Raw genomic sequence first — 22,617 nt, 5'->3', positions numbered from 1 at the left:
ACATTCTGGTGGAATTCATTATGCCATATTTTTAAGATGGAAAGAGCAATAGCAGTACAAAAATGGACATATAATAACTTTGTAAAGATATGGAGGCCATTGGCAAAATATTGAGAGGAATAGTCATCAATTCTTTTCTTTTCCTTTTCTTTCTTAGCTGTATCTAGCACACTCAATGGGGGAGGGTGGAGTTGAGGAATAATTTTATAAGATATGTTATAATATGTTCTATAACATGTGTATATATCTATTCGGTTGAAAATATGATGAAGGGTGGGTTGGAGGGTGGGGGTTATTACAATACTAGATTTTATGTGTTAGATATTATAGTGCTATATTAGAATTACTTGTATAATGTATTTTTGTGCACTTGTTGTTCAAGTTGAAAATGAATAAAGATTAAAAAAAAAAAAAATCCTTTAAAAAAAAAAATTTGCTTTGTCACAGGGAATAGAGTAGGATTTGAACCAACAATATCAGGATGCAAAGGCTTTAGCTCTAACCATTGTACCATACATACTCAGATAGTAAACCACGTCAATTCCAAAGCCAAGTTAATATCCTCTTTAGAAACAGTCATTTCTTCTCTAGGATAAATTCAAACATGTATCTTCAACACTTATCCAATTCCTCTTTTGGCCTCTATGTTCCTCAAAGTAGATGAAAAAAAAAAAAAATATTGCATACTAAATCCTCTGGATTTTAGTAAGAAGACTGCTTGCAAAAGAAGGTCTACTATTGAGCGTGAGTTGGGCGCTAGATAGGCTTCAATTAGGTGAATGTGACTTAGGCATCACTTAGGCGTGCTTGAGGCATCTGCATATAGGTGAACAGGGCTTCTATTTTTTGATGGTTAATAATGCATTACTTAAGCCAGGGCTGCCCAAGTCTGGTCCTCAAGATCTACTGGCAGGCCAGGTTTTCAGGATATCCACAATGAATATGCATGTGAGAGATTTGCCTGCACTGCCTTCTTGGTATGCAAAACTCTCTCATGCATATTCATTGTGGATATCCTGAAAACCTAGCCTGCCAGTAGATCTCGAGGACTGGACTTGGGCAGCCATGACTTAAGCAAAGCACATGAAAAAAATAAATATATTGCATACTAAACTTTTTTTTTTTTTTGGGGGGGGGGTAAAGAGGACTCCAGGTTGATATTAAGCTCAAAATATGTTTAATAATGCATTACTCAAGCAGAGCACATGAAAAAAAAATATATATTGCATATTAAATCTCATTTCCAAAAGGTTAAGAAAAGGAGAAAAGGAGATACAATGGCTGTAGTTCTGAGCTAGTTGATGTGCCCAAAGCATAATCTTGACATCATTGTTACATCATCAAGATGCACCTAGATGGCAATGTCACTACAAAATAATAGGAACCACTATCTAAATAAAAGGTCCTGTAGCTCAGTGGTTAAAGGCACTTTTTCTATCTTCCAAAGGTCATGGGTTCCTATCCCAAGTATGGTTAGATACTCCAGCACATACTCTTATTTATTTTAGAATGGCAATTTTATGCTGTTTTTCTTTAAAACTGTATGCAGCAAAATGCTGGTACCACTATTATATGTTATTTATGTATCTTTTAATCCTTTTTTATTTAATTTCTGTTCTGTGAAATAGAGCAGTGGGGAATTTGAACCAACATCTGGGTGCTAAGGCTGTAGTTCTAACCAGTGCACCACACACTCAGCCATTAAACAACATGTCAATTCCAAAACTAGGTCTTTTGAGCTTTATTTATGTGTGATTTCTGTAGATGCAACTTAGGCGTTCCTTAAGCGTTCTGGAGGCATCTATTCTTTAGGCGTCTCAAGGATGTCCTAGTGGCATTTAATGATGTAATCACGTTTTAGCATCCTGACGTCATCAGAACGGCAATTTTTACACTAAAACTATATTTGGAAAGATGGCATGCAGGAGGCAGCCCAATTTTATTGAGGCAGACTCCAGGCTGCTGACCAGGCTCTTCCTCCCCTAGGAACATCACTACTTTGTCCTCCCAGGCCAGAGAAGAACTTAAAGTCAATATAGTACAACTGCCGTGCCTCCTTTCCTCGTGCTGTTAAGTATATGTTACTGGTATCTACAAACAATGTAAATAACACCTTCTTGTTTAAGCATGTATAAAATAGTTCACAGATATCCTTTTGGTAAAACATTTGCCAGTACTGTGATTTGATCTTGCACCCTCGGACTCTTGAGGTAGCTGCTCTAACACTGAGCCATTCCTGCCCTCTTTCCCTTTCCCCCAACCCAGGCATTAAACCACATATCAATTCAAAAGCCAAGCTTATATCCTCTTGATTCATAAGCAGTCTCTAGGATATATATCAAACATGTACCTTCAACACATGTCCAGGTCCCCCTGCTGTTTTCCAAAACTACTCTCGCACCAGCGCAATCTGTGATCAGAATGCTTCCTCTGCTTTCCTTGGCCTCTGTGTTCCTCAATCACTATCACACAATGTAGGTGAGACTAGGGAAATTTGGAGGATGTGGACCGCATTTATTACAGGATGCAGCTGTTAGTGAACATGATTGAAATCTATCTTCCCTGCAAATTCCTATATCCCAGGCAGTGGCATAGTAAAAGGGGTGGGGGCGGTCTGCCCTGGGCACCATCTTGGTGAGTACACAGGCATCTGCCCTCTTTTCTGTCCCCCACCCAGTCCCCCCCTTCCACTGTCGTACATGTGTGCAGCTTTCCTTCCCCCATACCATTGTAATGTACCTGGCATGAGCAACAACCCCCAAGCTGCTGTTGTGCCAGTGTTACCTCTTCCTCTGATGTCAGGTCCTGAACCTGCACCTAGGAACATTACAGTGGTATGGGGGAAGGGAAGCGGTGTGCATGCGGCGTGGGTGGGGGGTGGGAAAGGAATGTGTGGTAGGTGGGGGGGGGGAGCAGAGGGCAGGGCAGGGCAGGGGCTCTACCACCCTAGGCATCTCTCACTCTCCCCATACCACTATGTAGTAGGTAATACTCAACGTTCTTATTCATATTTTAAGGAGCTTCTACTATTACCCTATCAGTAGCTAGTAGCACTGGTACACAAGGCCAGCATATCTTATATTCAAATTTTATGGAAACAGTCCTGTGACATAGAGGTGAAGACATGAGTAAGATTGTTATGTCACACTGCTAGTCATGTGAAAAAATTAGGACATCCCATGAAATATTCAGTTATTTCTTAAGAAATGTTCACATATCAATGTCAAATCTTTTTTTTTTTTTTAATTTAATCTCTGGAAAAGAAAGTGATGTAATTGCAGGTAAACAATAAAACTTTTTCTTGATTTACTCATGAAACAAAAGATATCCACAAAAATGTGTATTCTAACTGAGGAATAAATTAGGACACCCCCACATATCCTCCCACTTAAAGTGGCTCAAATCACACACAGGTGTATCACATTAGAACACTGTTAATCAGCATTTTGAAGGAGGTTTGCCCTTCTTGAACCTCAGACATTTAGTTTGGTGTGCTCATAACTGCTGCGGTGAGAGTGAACACCATGGTGAGATCAAAAAAGCTGTCTGAGGCCTTCAGAAAGAAGATTGTAGCAGCTTATAAATCTGGTAAGGGATTTTAAAAGATCTCGAAAGAATATGACATTAGGCATTCCACGGTCCGGAAAATAGTGTACAAGTGGAGGACTTTCCAAAGAACTGCTAATATGCCCAGGTCTGGCAAATTGACCCCCAGAGCAGACCGCAAGATGCTAAAAGACCCCTAAAATGTCATCACTAGAAGCAGGGACCATTACAGATAAAGAATTTCAGTTTCTTTCATGCAAACACCCTAGAATCCCTGTAATTTATTTTGTCCCTAAAATTCATAAATCTCTCCATAATCCTCCAGGAAGACCCATAGTTTCTGGAATAGGCTCCATCTTAGAACCTTTATCTACCATTATCGATATGTATTTAAAAGATAGAGTTCCTTTAGCTCCATCTTATGTTCGTGACTCCACTAACATGATTAATATTTTAGAACAATATCATGATGTACCTGCACACGCCATCCTTATTACGTTAGATATATCAGCATTATATACTAACATCCCACAAAATGCCGCAATGGAAATTATTAAAGAGAAATTATCAGCATTGGATTTATCTCAACATAGAATAGATTTGTTATTACAATTAGCATATATTGCATTAAGTATGAACTATTTTCAGTTTGACATGCAATATTATAAACAAATCAAAGGTACGGCTATGGGGGCTAAGATGGCTCCATCTGTGGCATGTTTGTATGTTTCCAAATTCGAAAAAACTTTTTTATACACATCCAGATATTGGAATAATTTTTTACTCTGGAAAAGGTACATCGATGATATCTTTGCAGTATGGATAGGTACACCTATTGAATTTCAAACTTTTCTAGAGTGGTTAAATTCCTGTGACAGCAATTTACAATTCACCATGAGTACTAATGTGAGACAGTTATCATTCTTAGATATACAGATTTGTTTACATCAAGGTAGTTTTTCTACTACCATCTTTCGTAAACCCACAGACAGAAATAACTTATTGGAATACAGCAGTTTTCACCCTAAACATTTAAGAAATAATATTCCCATAGGACAGTTTTTACGACTCAGAAGACTCTGTACCACAGTTCAAGAGTATATCTGTAGGGCTAATGACATGAAAATGCGATTCATAAAAAGAGGGTATCCAACATCAGTTATCAAAAAAGCATATAAAAGAGGACTGTATGCGAATAGATCTTTATTGTTAAATCCCACCTCTAAAGAAGATGAGGACACTTTAGTATGTGTCCTCCCCTACTCAGTCAGAGCATTTGACATTAAAAGGATCATTAAGAAACACTGGGGTATTATGCAATACCACAAGACATTCCATCAAATACCCTGCTTTGCATTCTCCAAACAACGTAATCTCAAACAACAGCTGGTACAATCCCATTTTGTAAAACATCCAGTAGAACAAATGGCAGGGCAACATGTTCCATGTGGACACTGTAAAATGTGCCAATACAGTGTCACCTTAAAACACATGTCCATACACAATAGCTGTCTTAGCAAAATTAAAACCTCTGCCACAAATTGTGAGTCCAGACAAGTAGTGTATGTGATTCAATGCCCGTGCCATCTTTTATATGTAGGTTGTACCACTCGTTGCATCAAAATCAGGATTGGAGAACATATTAGTAGAATTCGCTCTGAAGTAAAAGAGGCTCCCCTAGTCCAGCACTGGTTACTACACTAACATGCGATCACAGATCTCAAATTTTCAGTGCTCAATGTCATTAATTTAATCAGAGGAGGAGATGTGGCCCATATACTTTGGAGACAAGAACAAAAGTGGATTTTCACTTTAAATACACTGCAGCCTCATGGCCTAAATAGTGATATGAAATGGATCGCTTTCCTATGAACAAGGCTTTTAGACTACACACAGTCATATTTCACTGTCTTTACAATAACATTTAAAATCTTCCCTGTATTTTTTAATGCTAAACAGTATTTTTTAATGCTAAACAGTAACTCATCACTCTATGTACTTATTCACCAGCATTCTAGGAATCACGTCAGTTCTAATTCTAATTCTGACGTGTAATAAACTCCTCCCCCTGTACTCTTTTAAACCAGACAGCTGATGCTATGTTTTCTCTGACAGTTTAAATTCACAGCACCGACAGCGTTCTTTTGACGGTATGTATTGTTATGCCTCGCTTCCTATAGTAGCTTTATAATTAATTTAGAATTTTTGCCGTAGTGAGGATAGTGAAATTTCTACTCTCATACCCGGCTGTTTATATACACTTTATATTTCAGATGTTACCACATCGCAAACTTGAAGCATTCTATCAGCATTGAAAAGGTTTTTCAATTTACATACAATAGGGTCTCCTGAAGAAGGAATCGAAACGGGGCCACGTAGAGACCCCGAACCTGTTATAAACTGAATTATCAAGCTGCTCTCAATTTTCTCACAGAGCGATGTTCATTTGAAAAGATTTGTAAAGATAAGAAAAAACAAAGTATTTTCATACAAGTGTTTGAAAGACTGTAAAGACATTTATTTATTTACTTTTGTAATCAAACTTGGAGCGTAACCAGAACTAATAAAGTTGCAACGACTGAAAAATATACTTTGATTCATCACTAGAGGGCGCAACTCTCTTCTTGAAGAACTCTATACCTCTGAGTGACTTTCAAACGTGACGGTTGCAATCCTGAAGTTTGGTTACCAATTTGAATGAGAAGACAGTTCTTTTATTTGAACTCTAATATTTTTCTGACTTCCACTAATATTTAACTATTAGTACCCCAGTGACATTATAAAGAAATCACTGGACATACAGCAGACTCTTGCTACTGTTGATATGAAAGTGCATGCCTCTACAATCAGAAAGAGACTGCACAGATTTAACTTGAATGAGAGCTGTGCAAGGAGGAAACCTTTGCTCTCTAAGAGAAACATCAAGGCCAGATTGAAGTTTGCCAGAGAGAATGGAGAAAAACACCAGGACTTCTACAATAGTGTTCTATGGACAGATGAGTCTAAAATTGAATTATTTAGATACCAGAAAAGAGGACATGTTTGGCGTACAGTGAGGAAACTTAGAATTGTTCAAAACAAACTGGTCCGCATGATATTTGGATTGAAAAAAAGCAACCATGTTAGCCCCTACTACAGACTGCTGCACTGACTGCCTGTGGAGGCACAAATAATATTCAAGTTCTCTTGCATATGTTTCAAGCTGGTTTGGGGACTAGCTCCTACATACTTGCTATCTCACTTCGTATTATACAGCCCTATAAGACAAACCAGAAACTGCAGTCTATTTGCATACCCAAGCATTACCGGCTGTAAATACAAAATCTTTCTGGATAGAACTTTTATGTACCAAGCAAACAAACAACACTAGCTAGACCACTGTTCTTCAACCGCTGGTCCGCGGACCGGTGTCGGTCCACAGGAAATTTCTGCCGGTCTGCGCAGGGCCGGCAAGATTAAGGAGAACGTTTTCAGACCTCCTGTCCCGTTGTCCCCACCCACAACTTCGGGACAGCGTCCCGAAGCTGTGCTCGGGGACAACGGGACAGGCGATCATTTCCTGTCCCTACCTGTCATGCAAAAAAAAAAATAAACCAAAAACCTCCCTCCTTCCTTTCCCCTGGTCCCCTGCTCTTACCGTCCTGCTGCTGCTGCTAAAGCCGACAGGAAGACTTCTTTCCAACGTCAATTCTGACGTAGGAGAGGATATTCTGGGCCAGCCAATCCTGCCTGGCTGGCCCAGAATGTCCTCTCTGACGTCAGAATTGACGTCGGAAAGAAGACTTCCTGTTGGCTTTAGCAGCAGCAGCAGGGTGGTAAGAGCAGGGGAAAGGAAGGAGAGAGGCTTTTTTTTTTTTTTTGGCAGCAGGGAGAGAAGGAGGTAGGCAGGCAGCAGGCTGGCTTTGGCCAGGGAGGGAGGGAGGTAGACAGGCAGGCAGGCTGTCTTCGGGGGTGGGGGTGGGACAAAGTGTGGAAGGCAGTGAGAGGGACATAGGAAGGAGGCACTGGGGGCACTAAAGATAGGAAGGGGCACTAAAGACATGGGAAGGAGGCACTGGGGGCACTAAAGACATGGAAAGGAGGCACTGGGGGCACTAAAAACATAGGAAGGGGCACTAAGGACTTGGGAAGGAGGCACTGGGGGCACTAAGGACATAAGAAGGAAAGAGGGAGGGAATAGAATGGGACATTTCTTGGGCCTGAGTGCAGAAGGAAAGAAATGAAAGAAAGGATACACAGACAGAAGGAAACACAATCAGAGACTCATGAAATCACCAGACAGCAAAGGTAGGAAAAATGATTTTATTTTCAATTTAGTGATCAAAACGTTCAGTTTTGAGAATTTATATCTGCTGTCTATATTTTGCACTATATTTGTCTATTTTTCTATAGTTACTGAGGTGACAGAGCTCGCGGAGATGGGGCGGAAAAGGGGTTTTTAAATTTTAGTCCTAGTAGTTTGCCGGTCCACAAAATAATTCTTTTATTTCTGCCGGTCCACGGGTATAAAAAGGTTGAAAAACACTGGGCTAGACAACTACATTAATGGGGCTAGACTCACCTACAACTGTCAGCCTAGAGGCCTCTGGGAGATTATATCAATCTGACCCTGGCATGGGAAGGCAGATAGACCCTTAGTGCAGGGAAACTGTTTTAAGTAGCCCTGATTGATATATTTTAAGTTTCAAGTAGCCCTGATTGAATCATGGCTAGCTAAAAGGTGTTAATGTCTGATTAAGAGGGTGCTTAGGACAATGGTGCACAGATCAAGCCAGAGACTTAATCCCATCACCATGCTTGCAGGTTTCTCACCCTCCTTTGTCAATTAAATTGACCATTGTCTCAAACAGTTTGCAAGTTCTAAACAGAAAGATACTGGGAGATACAATATTTTCTCTATTCAGAATAAGATTCCAAGGTATGAAAGCCTGCTCTCTGCTCTATCAAGTTATCTCTCTCTTTTTCTATGGAGCTATCAGGAGAGGGGTCTTGGCCCTCTCTCTCTCTTTCTATCTAGCTATCTCTTGGCTCTTGGCTTGGCACTTTGGCTCCCCCTCTCTCTGTCTATCCTTCCCTTTATCTATGGAACACGAAGCTTCCTAGAACTGCAAGCTTCTATGTCCCTCTTTGCCTCTGACCTCTGTAAGGCAGTGAGACTGCTTGCTCTCTGCTTAAGTGTAATGCTCTCTGCTTAATTGTAATGCTTATAAATATTACTTTTCTATAAGACTATTTCTATAATATATTCTTTATATAATCACCCCTGGCTGTGCTTCTTATTTGATTCTATCCCTAATGAAACTTCTGTGAAGGAACTGAACCTGGGACCTGGCGTCTGTCAGTGCGCATTTCACTTAACCCCTACCACCTAATATTGTGGGGGCCACTTTCAAACTGACAACAACGTTTTTAGAAAAGTCATAAAAACTGCCTTATTCGACAGATATATCACCTAAACAGTAACTGTACCAAACACTAAATCCAATTCTATTATTTCTAATATGTCCCCTCTGAAATTCTTAACAAACTGTATGTTATATTGTAATTCACTGCATTTTAAGATTCTGCATACTGTAATTTCACTATCTGCATATTGTAACTCGCTGATTGTCCAGCTCTCTTCAATGTGAACCGCCTAGAAGTCGCACGATTATGGCAGTATATTAGAATAAAGTTATTATTACACCAAATATAGCATTCCAGGAAAAGAACCTCATACTAGCTGTGAAGCTTGGAAGTGGAAGTGTCATGGTTTGGGAATGCTTTGCTGCAGCAGGACCTGGCCTGCTCACCATCATAGAATCCACCATGAATTCTATTGTGTATCAGAGGGTGCTTGAGGAACATGCGAGACCATCTGTAAGAAAATGAAAGCTGAAGCGAAACTGGACCCTGGAACATGACAATGACCCAAAACATACCAGTAAATCCACTAAGGACTGGCTGAAAACTAAGAAATGGAGAGTCCTAGAGTGGCCGAGTCAAAGCCCTGATCTTAATCCCATTGAGATGCTGTGATGCAAGAAACCCGTCAAACATCTCACAGCTGAAAGAATTCTGCATTGAGGAGCGAGCCAAACTTTCCTCAGATCAATGTCAGAGACTGGTAGATGGCTACAAGAAGCATCTCACTGCAGTTATTTCAGCCAAAGGGGGTAACACTAGCTATTAAGGTGTAGGGTGTCCTAATTTATTCCTCAGTTAAAATACACATTGTTGTGGATATCTTTTGTTTCATGAGTAAATCAAGGACAATTTTTGTTGTTTACCTGCAATTACATCACTTTCTTTTCCAGAGATTAAAAGAAAAGATTTGACATCAATATGTGAACATTTCTTTAAAACAACTGAATATTTCATGGGGTGTCCTAATTTTTTCACGACTGTATATGAAGAATTCCTGTTAAGGTGAATTTGCCAACAATAATCCCACTAATAAATATCAAACTTGACAAACTTCACACACTGTGTTGAGGAAGGCACATAACACTATAGTAATGAAAACGAGCCTCAGAAACTTGGTTGGATGGTTGGAAGCTATGGAAGGTGTTGCCTGCTGCCGGAGTGGATTACATACCTGCTGTTGGTGGTGGAGCTGGAAGACTAAAGTTGGATTACAGTTGGTATTCCCACTGGTAGAGACTGTGGCTCTTAACATTGGAATTCACCGGGAGTAGTGAGCCCATCTGCAGTCTTCCAGGAGAGTGCGCTCCAACTAGCTTCAGCTAAGTATTTGGCTTGACTGTGTTTATTTTTGTATTTTTTGGCTTTTGTGTGACCACATTTTTCCACACTGTGCTATGTAGAAGTGCTACGTATATTTTTTGCTCTGCAACCGGGACCGGCATAGGTTTTTCTCATGTTTTAGTTTTTTACTGTGGCAGTTCCCGGTTGCATGAGGAGCCTATGATTAATTTGCCTTAGCCTGTGTGGCTGAATTAGGCGTGGTGAGTGCTTGGAATGCCTCAACAGGGTTTCTGAGGCTTGTTTTCATTAATATAAGGTAGTGTTATCTGCCTTCCTCAACACAGTGTGTGAAGTTTCTTATGTATATGAACAATGTCATGCAGCTGGCACTCATCTTGCCCCTCCCTCTCCTTTCTTTCTCTATTATACAGGTTGAAGATCTAAGGAAAAGGGGATAGATTGTGAGCCCACCAGGATAGATAGGGAACAATGCTTGAGTACCTGAATAAATTCATGTAAACCATTCTGAGCTCCCCTAAGAGAACAGTATAGAAAATTGAATAAATAGTGTGAAAAGTTGATAACCAGAGCTTGTACTGTGACATCATAATGCCTCATTCCACCAATAAGAGCCAACCTCATCAGTGATGTCACAATGGCTTCATTGTCCTATACTTGGCTTACTTCAGCTACATTTTGATTTCTAGAGTGGCACAGGAGTTAAAGCTACAGCCTCAGCACCCTGAGATTGTGGGTTCAAACCCACACTTCTCCTTGTGTCCCTGCCCAAGTCACTTAACCCACCCATAGCTCCAGTGACATTAGGTAAATTGTGAGATCACCAGGACAGACAGGAAAAAAATCATGTAAACTGTTCTGAGCCTTCCTGGGGGAACAGTATAGAAAATAAAATAAAGAAATGTTAATAATGTACCTTGTAGGAGGTTTATGCTTTTTATTCCCCTTAATGTGGCCTATAGTGGAGTCCTTGGTATGTGCCTACTTGTATTAACATTGAAAGAAAAGAGAGCAACAAAGAATATGTCATATCATGCTGATACTACCTGACTGTATCCTATTTTCATATTTCTTTCTTGTCTAGCTGAAGCAGCAGTGGAGGCACCCCCTGGAGAGGACACCAGGGCTGGTTCCATCCAGCTTGAAGAGGCCGAGAAGGTAGGGGGGAAGAGCCTTGGCTCTATCTAGAGGAGGAGGAAGATGCGCCAGCTGCCCCCATATAACCCATGTCACCTTCTGCCCCTGCCTCCATCCAACCCCTTTCTCCTCCCCCCTCAGGAGCAGCATGACCAGCCTCAGAAGGGGCATTTGTCATCTGGGCCTCAGCAGGCTGGCCTCCTGCATCCTTCCCCCAATCCCTCCAACACAGATGGATCCTGGGAGAGGTGCACCTGCTGCTGCAGATGCACCTGTCCCTGGAATCCTTGAGGTATTGGAGAGGTTGGGGGCCATGGAGGAAGCCATTTTAGGCCGACTACAGGCATTGGAAGGGTGTAAGGACAGGGTTGGAGCATGCCATATGGAACCGTTCTGGTGACCAAGGGCATGCTTCTTCCCAAAGGCCTGCCCCCTGCCCCCTCCCAATGTCCGTAGTCTGATCCACTCCTGAGGCAGCACCAGCTTCTCTTGGGGGCACCTGCCCCCTCACAAGTTTATTTTATTAGATTTTATATATTGTTGAAAAAAAAAATGTAAAAGTTCAAAAGTTCTATTTTATTATTAAAAAAGTTTTGAATTGGTTTATAGGTGTCCTGTGTGGTTTTCTCTGCCTGCCCCAGCTCCTTTGTGCGCTGAGCGGCATGCAAGCCTATAAATGGACGTTCAAATCACAGCCACTCCCACACCACACCCATTTTTTAGCGCAGCTTTTTCATATGGGCATCCACAAAATTGTAGACGTCTATTTGTAGAATCGCATCCAGCGTTTAGATGTTTAAGTTCCAATTAATGTTTGTTAAAGTAATTAATTAGACTTATTGTCCACTTTTATTTGGATGCCTAAGTCAATGGACGTCCACATTATGGACACCTAAAGTTAGAAGTCCTTTACAGAATCTGGCCCTAAGATTGTAATCCTCTGGGAATAGAGGAATACTTACAGTATCCAAATGTAACTTGGCTTGATCTACTACTGAAAGAGGTGTGAACTGAATTCAAATCTCTTTCCTTTATGAAGAAAGTCTGATCAAGCTGAGACTCTTTAATTTGGAGAAGCGACATGACATAGGTCTGTAAAACCTTGGCTGTGGGACAGGTTTAGAGGAACCAGGAGATAGAGATACACCATAAAGTACGTTAGTGGTTTTAGGATAGAGGAAATATTTTTTCATTGAATGAATACATGAAGTTAGAATTAATTACCAGAAGATGTGGTCAAGGCATAAGGTATAACTCAGTTTAAAAAAAGGTTTTGACAAACATATAAACAGAGAAAATGATGACAGATAAAGACTATACAGTCTATCTAGTCTGCCCAGCCACCCAACTACTAAGCCCTACAATCTCTTCATCGCCCTGAGATTCTCTGTGCATCCTATATAATAAAAGGTTACCGGTGCATGCGCTGTTAAAACAGCGTGTTCCCTGCCGCTGTGGTGTGTGATCCGTGGCCGTGTTCCATTTTAGATCCCCGCGGCAGGGAACATTCTGGCCACTCCCCTCCTCCCGCCCTCACTCACCAACTGCTGCTGGGAGAAAGCGCAGGCAAGCTCTCTCCCTGCCGGACCCCTGAGACACGAGCGCCTGCAGGAGGAGGCCCCAGCCGCCGCTGCCCGCCAACACCTTCCCAGTCTCCTGAGCTGCGTCCTCGCCGTAATACATAACATCTGTGACAGATTGGGAAGAATCTCCCGGAGAGGTTCACTGAAATTCAATGGCTGAATGAGGTGCAATGGAAGACTCCAATGAAAACATCTGCAATGTGGAACAGTTGGAGAGTGTGAGCTGTCATAGCAGAGGAGAACTGCGAAAAACAATGTAATCCACTTAGAGGCACTATACCCAGAGTAGAGACCACTGCCAAATAGACGAGGAGATCGAAATGGACTGGAAGGGAATTGATACCACTTAGATGATCAATCCATGGAAAGGTGGCACCAGTACCGTATGCGGTTCAGCTGGTACTATATGTACAGCAGGGTGTCGAAGCACTGGTAACTTCAAAAAGAGGCACGCTTCAGAATGACAGCCTGCATCGATGGCATCAAGGAGAGGCATGCAACAAGAGACTCAATGTGAGATATGCCCATGATGCTCAATGACGTCGATGTAACGGTACCACTAGGAAATGGTGCCATAGAAGTCAAACTTGAAGGGTACCCAACTCCAGGCCTAATAACTTCTTACAGAAATAAAATGTATGAACAAAAAGAATAAAAACATTTGCTTGGTAAGGCACTTATTTTTCTTCTTGTTCAGTTGTTTTTATTATAGCCTTGGAAGATCAGGGAAGGGATCCAGCAGCAAAGACCAAAAGCATGGGTCGAGTGATAAGAAGGCCAAAAAGCCATTAACACTGTCAGCAAGGACAAAGGCTGCAAACACGCCTACAGGCACCGAAAATTAAAAATTTATTTAGAAACATGATGGCAGATAAAGGCCAAATGGCCCATCTAGTCTGCCCATGCACAGTAACCATTATCTCTTTCTCTCTCTGAGAGATCCCATATGCCTATCCCAGGCCCTCTTGAATTCAGATACAGTCTCTGTTTCCACCACCTCTTCTAGGAGACTGTTCCATGCATCTACCACCCTTTCCGTAAAAAAGTATTTCCTCAGATTACTCCCGAGCCCATCACCTCTTAACTTCATCCTATGCCCTCTCCTTGCAGTTTCCTTTCAAATAAAAGAGACTTGACTCATGCACATTTATATTATGTAGGTATTTAAATGACTCTTATCATATCTCCCCTCTCCCGCCTTTTCTCCAAAGTATACAGATTGAGATCTTTTAAGTCTGTCCCCATATGCCTTATCATGAAGACCACACCCCATTTTAGTAGCCTCCTCTGGACCGACTCCATCCTTTTTATATCTTTTTGAAGGTGTGGCCTCCAGACTTGTACACAATATTCTAAATGAGGTCTCACCAGAGTCTTATACAGAGGCATCAATACCTCCTTTTTCCTACTGGCCATACCTCTTCCTATGCACCCTAACATCCTTCTAGCTTTTGCCGTCACCTTTTCAACCTGCTGGCCATCTTAAGATAATCACATATAATCACACCCAAGTCCCGCTCTTCTGTTGTGCATATATGTTCTTCACCCCCTAAACTGTACCGTTCCCTCTGGTTTTTGAAGCCCAAATACATGACCTTGCATTTCTTAGCATTAAATTTTAGCTGCCAAATTTCAGACCATTCTTCAAGCTTCTCCGGTCTTTCATCATGTTATTCACACCATCCGACGTGTCTACTTTATTACAGATTTTGGCATCTTCCGCAAAGAGGCAAATCTTACCCGACAACCCTTCAGCAATATCATTTATAAAAATGTTAAAAAGAACAGGCCCAAGAACAGAATCTTGAGGCACACCACTGGTAACATCCCTTTACTCAGAGTGATCTTTATTGATCACTACCCTCTGTCGCCTTCCACTCAACCAGTTCCTGACCTAGCCCATCACTTTGGGACCCATCCCAAGGGCACTCAGTTTATTTATTAGACAGCTGTGTGGAACACTGTCAAAGGCTTTGCTAAAATCTAAACACACCACATCTAGTGCACCTCCTCTATCCAATTCTCTGGTCACCCAGACAAAGAAATTGATCATATTTGTCTGACAAGACCTACCTCTAGTGAATCCATGTTGCTTCTAGTCCTGTAATCTACAGGATTCCAGAAACTTGACCATTCTCTGTTTAAAAAGCATTTCCATTAATTTGCTTACCACAGAAGTCAGACTTACCGGCCTGTAATACCTTACTTCTTCCTTACTTCCACTTTTGTGGGGAGGGACCACATCCGCCCTTCTCCAGTCTTCCAATACAACTCCTGACTCTAGAGACTCATTGAAAAGGTCAGTCAGCAGAGCTACCAGAACTTCCCTAAGTTCCTTCAGCACCCTCGGATGTACACCATCCGGCCCCATCGCTTTGTCTACCTTTATTTTAGCTAGCTCCTCATGAACACAACCCTCTGAAAATTGATCAGGGTCTATTACTCCTATATCCCTTTTCACGTTTGTCTTCTGTGGTCCCACCCCGGCGTTTCAGCCTTGAATACAGAACAGAAATATTTGGTAAGCAATTCGGCCTTTTCTTTATCAGCCTCTACATATTCTTCCCCTTCACCTTTGAGCCTCACAATGCCACTTTTGCACTTCTTCCTATCACTAATATATCTAAAAAATATCTTGTCTCCCCGTTTTACCGTGTCAGCTATTTTTTTCTTCCATTTGCATCTTTGCTTTCCTGACTACATGACCAGCTTCTCTTAACTATTCCAGATACTTTGCCTGTCTTCCTCTTTCTGCAATCTTTTGTAGTTTATGAAATCTAACCTCTTATTCCTTACCTTCTCAGCTACTACTTTTGAGAACCAAAGCGGTATCTTTTTCTCTTACTTTTACTTACTTGCCTCACAAAAAGGTTTGTTGCCCTTACAATCGCTCCTTTCAGTTTTGCCTACCGCATTTCCACTCCTTCCAGACGTTCCCACCCAGACAATTCCTTGACGTAAACCCCTATCCGAACAAGGTTAATGTCTAGAACCTTTGCTTTTGAATGAGCCCTCTCTATACCCATCTTAATAGTAAACTGTACCATATAGTGATCACTGGATGCTAGATGATCACCTATATAACACTCTACTTGAAATTGTAAAGGATGTAAACAAAAAACAAGTAACAAGAAAGAAATAATGCAATTAAGGATAAGTATGAAGCATGAAGGCAAACTCAACTAGACAAAGTTTAGATATGTTCTTCACTTTTCAGAAAACAAAAAACTAATGACCTCACGAGCCTGTGTGGTGCGGGCAATCTTAAAGCTTTCTAAAGGTTAAAGTGACAGTACACTTTTACACTGTCTGTACTGTGCTCTGTGGATGATGTCACCCACATGTGAGAATATGCTGCCTGCTTATACTGGGATAAACCATTATTTGCAAGGAAGACATGGGAAAGCCATAATTTAACATTGAGGGTAAGCAAAAAGGAAATAATCTACTTCTTGTGCTTATATTGGATAATGCCAAGTAACCAGGTTTAGCCAAACTTGGAGATAAGATACTGGGCTCAATCATCTTTTGGCACTTCCTATGGTATTCTTGACATTTAGAAAATTGTGAAACTTGCTCTTTCCATGACAATTTTTTTGATTTTCCATAAATTTGTTATTTTATAGAAGAGTTAAACAAACATATTTAGAAAAAAAATGACTATTTTCTTCTCTAGCCAATGAAAATGTTAATATAGCCAAGTGTATCTCTATAGGAAGCATGAGCAGCTTTTCTCTGGAAACCAGCACTCATCAGATCCTAACAGTGTTGAAGGTGTGCTCTCGCCCACAAGCCTCTCTACGACCACATCTAAGTCTCCTATTTTCTGAGATTAGTTGCATTCATTCTCCATAGTGCAGGCCTCCTACGCTGAAATGTTCTCATACAATGGCACTGGAATTATTCCATTCTAGTATATGAATTAGCGTTTAAAGTTTTATATGGTACAGGTCATCTAAAAACAGTATTTGTAAAACAATTACAGGATTCAGAAACATGCAGACTAGCCATAGAGCAGAGGGGTTAAGAAGGCAAAACCTTTAAAGCAGGGGTCCTAGTTGTACAAAGCCCACCCCTCTTATCAGCAGAAGACAAGTTGCTGAAGAACACTTGCGACAGAGTAGTACAACTGGTTCCTCTGCCCCCTTCCCCAGTCCTTCCAGTTACAAGGTGGAAGCTAATAACTGTAAAGAAAGGAAAGAGCTGAACCATGGCGGGCCTTGAGCTTTTTTAAGCAAGAGGAAAGGGAGCAATTTATAAATGACTTGGGCATGTAGCATGGCCTTTTACACACTCAAGTAAGTGCTTATACAAATTTCCAGGGATTAAACACACCCTTTTTTTTTTTTTTTTGCGATATACAAAGTGGTCAATGATGCAAGTATTTTACAGCACAAATGTAAAAACCTCTCCAACCTCAGAGCAAGTATAACTTTGCATGGGAGGTTTTGGGAAGGCTATTTTATATGTGCCCTGCTATAAGATTACTTCATAATAGCTTTTTGTATTTACAAACAGAACACCTTTTCTAAAAGTCCTTTTCTGTAGAGAGTTCTCAAGGAGCACTGACAAATGTACATTATAGATTCATAACAAAGTTTAAAAGAGGAATTATGTTACTATCCCTCTTTCCCAAATAATTAATCTTCACTAGAATTGTCCAATTCCTCCCAGTCCGACACACTCATGACTTCACAGGTGAAATCCATATAGCGCTGTGGCCTGTCCATGCTGCTGTCTGAAGTGCATTGCTCTGTGTCCATCAGAAGCGCTCGAGGCAAGGTCAGAACACAGGCCGCCATGCCTGAGATATCATCATCCAGATGAGGACCTTCTTCCCAGCAATTTCGTGCCACATCAAAAATGTGCACATAGTTCATACGGGCTCCTTGATAGTGGGACCTGCCACCCAAGACATAAATTCTGTTAGACAAAACAGCAACTCCTGGCTCCCCGTGCCCCGCGGGCAGAGGGCAAACAGTTGTCCACTGACCAATGCTCGGGTTATAAGAGGGAACCTTGAATAAAAAAGAAAAACAAAGTAAGCTTATTGACACTGAAAAGAAGAAACCATTTGACATCTATATCTAAACACCTCAGCTTCCATTTCAAACATTTTCTGCCTTTTTTTCTCCTTACTATACATTGCCAGGACTAGTGGAAGGGGCTCAAGTATTTTACTAGACTGGAAAAGCCAATGTTTAATCTTTAAAAGCAACTTAAGTGGAACTTGAATATTTTATTTATTAAAAAATTTATATACCGTATATTACCTATATGGTTTGGTTTACATAGCCACAATCATAAATAATGGACAGTACATACAAATTACATGGTTACAAACAAACTTTGCTATAAGATTCAAATCATCAATCTAATAAAACATCAGCTTATAACCAGATCTTTTAGGGATGCATATAAAAAGATAATATTTAGTTGAAATGGCTAACCTCCTTAAGAGGTATGTAAATGTGTATAGCAGCAATAGTAAACCTAGTATGATATGTGTACATACATAGGACAACTGATTTGGTATAAACATGTGCATATAAGTAGCTTGATGAATTATTGGCATAACCATGCCAGTATTAATAACTCTGTAACACCACCACAGAGCTCTGGGTATTTCAGTATAGAGCCCATGAAATGTAATACCTCACAACTCCTTATGATAACATCTCTACAGAAGCTAATGTATCATATCACCTTTACAGAAGCTCATGTAGTGTAGCGCCTTTGCAGATGCTCATATAGACTGCTCTGAATTGACGCCCTAGTCATTAGTACGGTATAGAACCTCTCAATAATCATAATCATATTACATAAGACAGCATTTATGAACAATTGCGTTTTCAACATTTTCAGAAAAGGAGAAATCCATCTCAGAAGATAAGTAGTGACTCCATCCCTGGGACCCCTAAACTACAAGGGCCACTTGGGTGGACTTTATATCATGGGATACTGAATCTCTGCTATTGGTGTGAGGGAGAAGAGGAAGAGGAGGTCTCAGGGATGGAACGATAAGGAGATGGGAACAGAAACAGGCAAACAGGAAGAGGGAAGATTGGAGATGAGGATGATGAGAAGCAGAAGGAAAGATCAGGGAGGAGGAAAAGGGAACATTGTGATGGGCAAGAAAGAAGGGTGTGGAAAGAAAGGAAAGATGGCAATGCTAAGATCCTGGGGGGAGAAGGATCCCTCTCGTGGTTCTAGTTCTGTTCTCTCTCCCCAAGTCTTCATAACCCCTATTTCTTCCCCTTTTTACCCTAATCCTTTTTCTGTCTGTTTCTGCACACACTCATCTACCCTCTTCCAGCTTCTTTTTACACACAAGCCATCTACTCTTTAACAACCTGACCACCCCTCTTTCATAGACAACCCCCCTGCCAGTTTCTCTATTTCTGCACACTCTGAGCCACTCTATCCTCACACCTTTCTGCTTCCTGAGCTGCTTGGGCTCTAGGAAGAGGGGGGAATATCACACACTTACAAGGGGGTACTGAAAAGTTCTTAGTCCAACCAACCAACTTCCTAAATTCTAAACATCATTTTGCCACTGTAACTGAAGAGTGTGTCATCTTATTTTGTTAAGTGCCAATTTACAGAAAAGAAATTCTATGTTTTGACATTGTTTCAGATCATTGATTGAACCATACCATCATTCTTTTCTTGGCTGGGCTGAGAACTTTTCAGCACTCCCCTCGTACCTCTCAGAAGGCTGATCCCATGCAGGAAGTAAGCCCCAGCCTCCTCCTGTTTTTTAATGCTGTCACTAGTCTTAGGCTGATGATCTGCTGCACCCCAGCTGGTCCATTATGAATACGCTGTTCTAACTGGTTCCTCTGATTGGCCTCCCGCTCCTATATAAACCCTAGAAATCTCCACTTACTTTCTCCTTAGACAGCTCTCTTGTGAGGTTCCGAGTACCTTATTTGCTCCTTTTTGGTGTTTGACCCCAGCTATCTTCTGATAATGAACCTGCTCTGCCTGCCTGCCCTGACTTTCGCCTGTTCCTAGACATCACCTCTTTCTGCTGGCTTGGATTTGGTTGCACGCTTGGTACATCAACCATATTTCATTTTGCAAAACAGATGGCGTTTTAGTAATCTTTTAAATGTTTTCAAATTCCCCTGTTACCGTATATATTGCGGAAGCCTGTTCCATTCCTCTGGCCCAACACAGGAGAACACACCTGCACTTGTTGTTTGCAATTTTAACTCCATTCTCGTCAGAATCTTCAAATCCCAGTGGTCAGAGGAACGCAACTTAGGAAGTGCAATATAATACGACAGACAGTCAATTAGACTTCCCAGTCTCATCACGAACACCCTCACCACAACAAATCAAAATATCATCCATATATACATATTATGAAAAGAAATAAATTATCCAAACCAATGGCTGCAAGTAGATATTATATAAAGCTGGTGATAAGTTAGGTCCCTGAGGGACACCAGTCTGAGGCAAGTAATCTGGGGAATATTCATGACCTTACCACATCTGCTGAGAATGCCTTTTAAAAACGGGGAAAGGAACAAGTAAAAACAGCACCTCCAATACCAACATAATTCAACATCCTCAACAAAGGGCTCCTTTTACAAAGGTAGGCTAGCGGTCTTAGCGCATGCACAGGATTAGCGCGTGCTATAGTGCACGCTGGCCGAAAATCTACCGCCTGCTCAAAAGGAGGCGGTAGCGGCTAGCGTTAAGGCCCTAGCGCGCCTTTGAAAAATGAACCCAAAATGTCATTATCAAAGGCTGATGTGAAATCCAAGGAAACAATTATCCCTCTCCACCTTTATGCAGACTTCTAAACACACTGTCCACTAGGGGCACCAAAGCAGTCTCTGTGCCTTATCTCATTCTAAACCCTCTCTACCTCCACATCAAAATATTAAGGTGCACTATAAATCTCCTTAACTGACTCACCACTACACTTTCTAATAATTTACCCACAAATGAAAAGAGGGAACTTGGCTCTTTACAATTGGACAAACTACTTGCCTTGTTCAATGTGCTTGCCTAATCTATAGGGAGATAAATTCTGCGGGTTGGGGAGAGGAACCTCCTGACTTTCTATGCCACTAGATCAGGGGTGTCAAAGCCCCTCCTCAAGAGCTGCAATCCAGTCGGGTTTTCAGGATTTCCCAAATGAGTATGCATGAGATTTATTAGCATACAATGAAAGCAGTGCATGCAAATAGATCTCATGCATATTCATTGGGGAAATCCTGAAAACCCGACTGGATTGCGGCCCTTGAGGAGGGACTTTGACATCCTTGCACTAGATAAAGAACAGAATTTTTGTGATTCATTCTTTTTAAGTGTATTTCCTGAAGATGTTAAAAAGACTTGGATTTACATCCTATCTAGCAGGGTAGTACTCACCTCCAGGACATCTCTCCTGTAGCCTGCGTCATCATTACTGCCTCCTATCACGTAGAGTTTTCCCAAGGCTGCAACCATGCCATGCCATGCCCGCCTCACAGGACTCTCTGGCAAGACTTCCCACTCATCACTCTCTGGGTAGTAGCACTGCAGTTCTTTTAAATAATCATTTCCTCTCCTGCCACATGAAATATACATTTTGGCATCCAGCGCCGCACCAGCATGGGCATGAACCTGTAGAAAGTGGCCAAGGAGGTCAGTTTTCTGAAAATAATGCAAGATGAGGCAATGGTAGAGAACTAACATTTTGCAAAACCCATTTGAGGTTTTCTGCAGGGCTCAGCCACTGTCTTTAGAGCTTTTCGTGCCCCTTTGGTACCTTCCTGGTTCCAGCTTTAGTATTCACTAAGATTTCAGCAATGGTATATCAAAGATGCTCTAATATAAAACTATTCTGAAGGGATCTTTTCTGGGACCCAAAGGGAATTAATTAACAGATTTATTTTTCACCTTTTAAGAAATTCATCCAAGGCGGTATATGGTGTAGAGCAGGGGTGTCCAACCTGCGGCCCCGTGAAGTATTTTGTGCGGCTTCAGTCGAGGGTGATGCAGTGTTTTCCTCTGCTGCCCCTGGGTATTTACCGTCTTGACAGCTGCCTCCTCTGTCTTGCTGCAGCATTTGCGCGGCCCCAGAAACATTTTTTTTCGGCCAATACAGCCCAGGAAAGCCAAAAGGTTGGACACCCCTGGTGTAGAGCAAGTTGAACTGCACATTGGGTAATTTACAGTTATAGTGATGGTGTGATTGTAATAAAATGCTCAAATGTCAGTTTAGTACACAATTAGAAGGATTACCTCAAAAAGTTAATCTAACCATGCTCTAATTAGTCCAATAAAAAGGTATCACCTGAATTCTTTTTGGTTTTCTTTTTATTTCTACATATTATCTTTAAGAGTGGGCTAACATGGCTGCCACATCATTCCTCTCAAGGTAAGCTTTGAAATAGGCAAATTAAATCACAATAATATGACACAATTTAGTACAGTAGACATTAAAAATATCTTATAACAAAGGCATGATACTTATAACATCAACATAACAGAGAAAAGAACATGGCAAGAAGAACATACAGATCAATAAGATAAAGGTACAATAAAAGAACTGAGAGAGAAAAAAGTGCATGACTGTCTTGAAGGCAATTGCAGCTGAACTCCAGCTATTCATGTTTAATCCCCGATTAGGTCATGACCTTCTTCG

The 22,617-nt window shown here is 41.2% G+C and overlaps 1 protein-coding gene across 5 annotated transcripts in view; it reads right to left on the bottom strand.

The window, feature by feature from the left end:
* Positions 1-17,310: 17,310 nt before the first annotated feature.
* Positions 17,311-22,617, bottom strand: part of KLHL22 (kelch like family member 22) — a 35,651-nt gene continuing 30,344 nt past the window's right edge. For all 5 annotated transcript variants that reach the window (XM_033953773.1, XM_033953774.1, XM_033953775.1 and 2 more), the window contains 2 exons: positions 21,360-21,593; positions 17,311-17,989 (listed from right to left, as the gene is read on the bottom strand). In XM_033953773.1, coding sequence (XP_033809664.1) covers positions 17,612-17,989; positions 21,360-21,593 — 612 coding nt within the window. In that variant the 3' untranslated portion in view covers positions 17,311-17,611. The remainder of the gene's footprint in view (positions 17,990-21,359; positions 21,594-22,617) is intronic.

This window comes from Geotrypetes seraphini, chromosome 8, assembly GCF_902459505.1.
Source record: "Geotrypetes seraphini chromosome 8, aGeoSer1.1, whole genome shotgun sequence".
NCBI lineage: Eukaryota > Metazoa > Chordata > Amphibia > Gymnophiona > Dermophiidae > Geotrypetes > Geotrypetes seraphini.
Note: the sequence above shows the minus strand (reverse complement) of the source record. Positions and strands in the feature narration are given on the sequence as shown.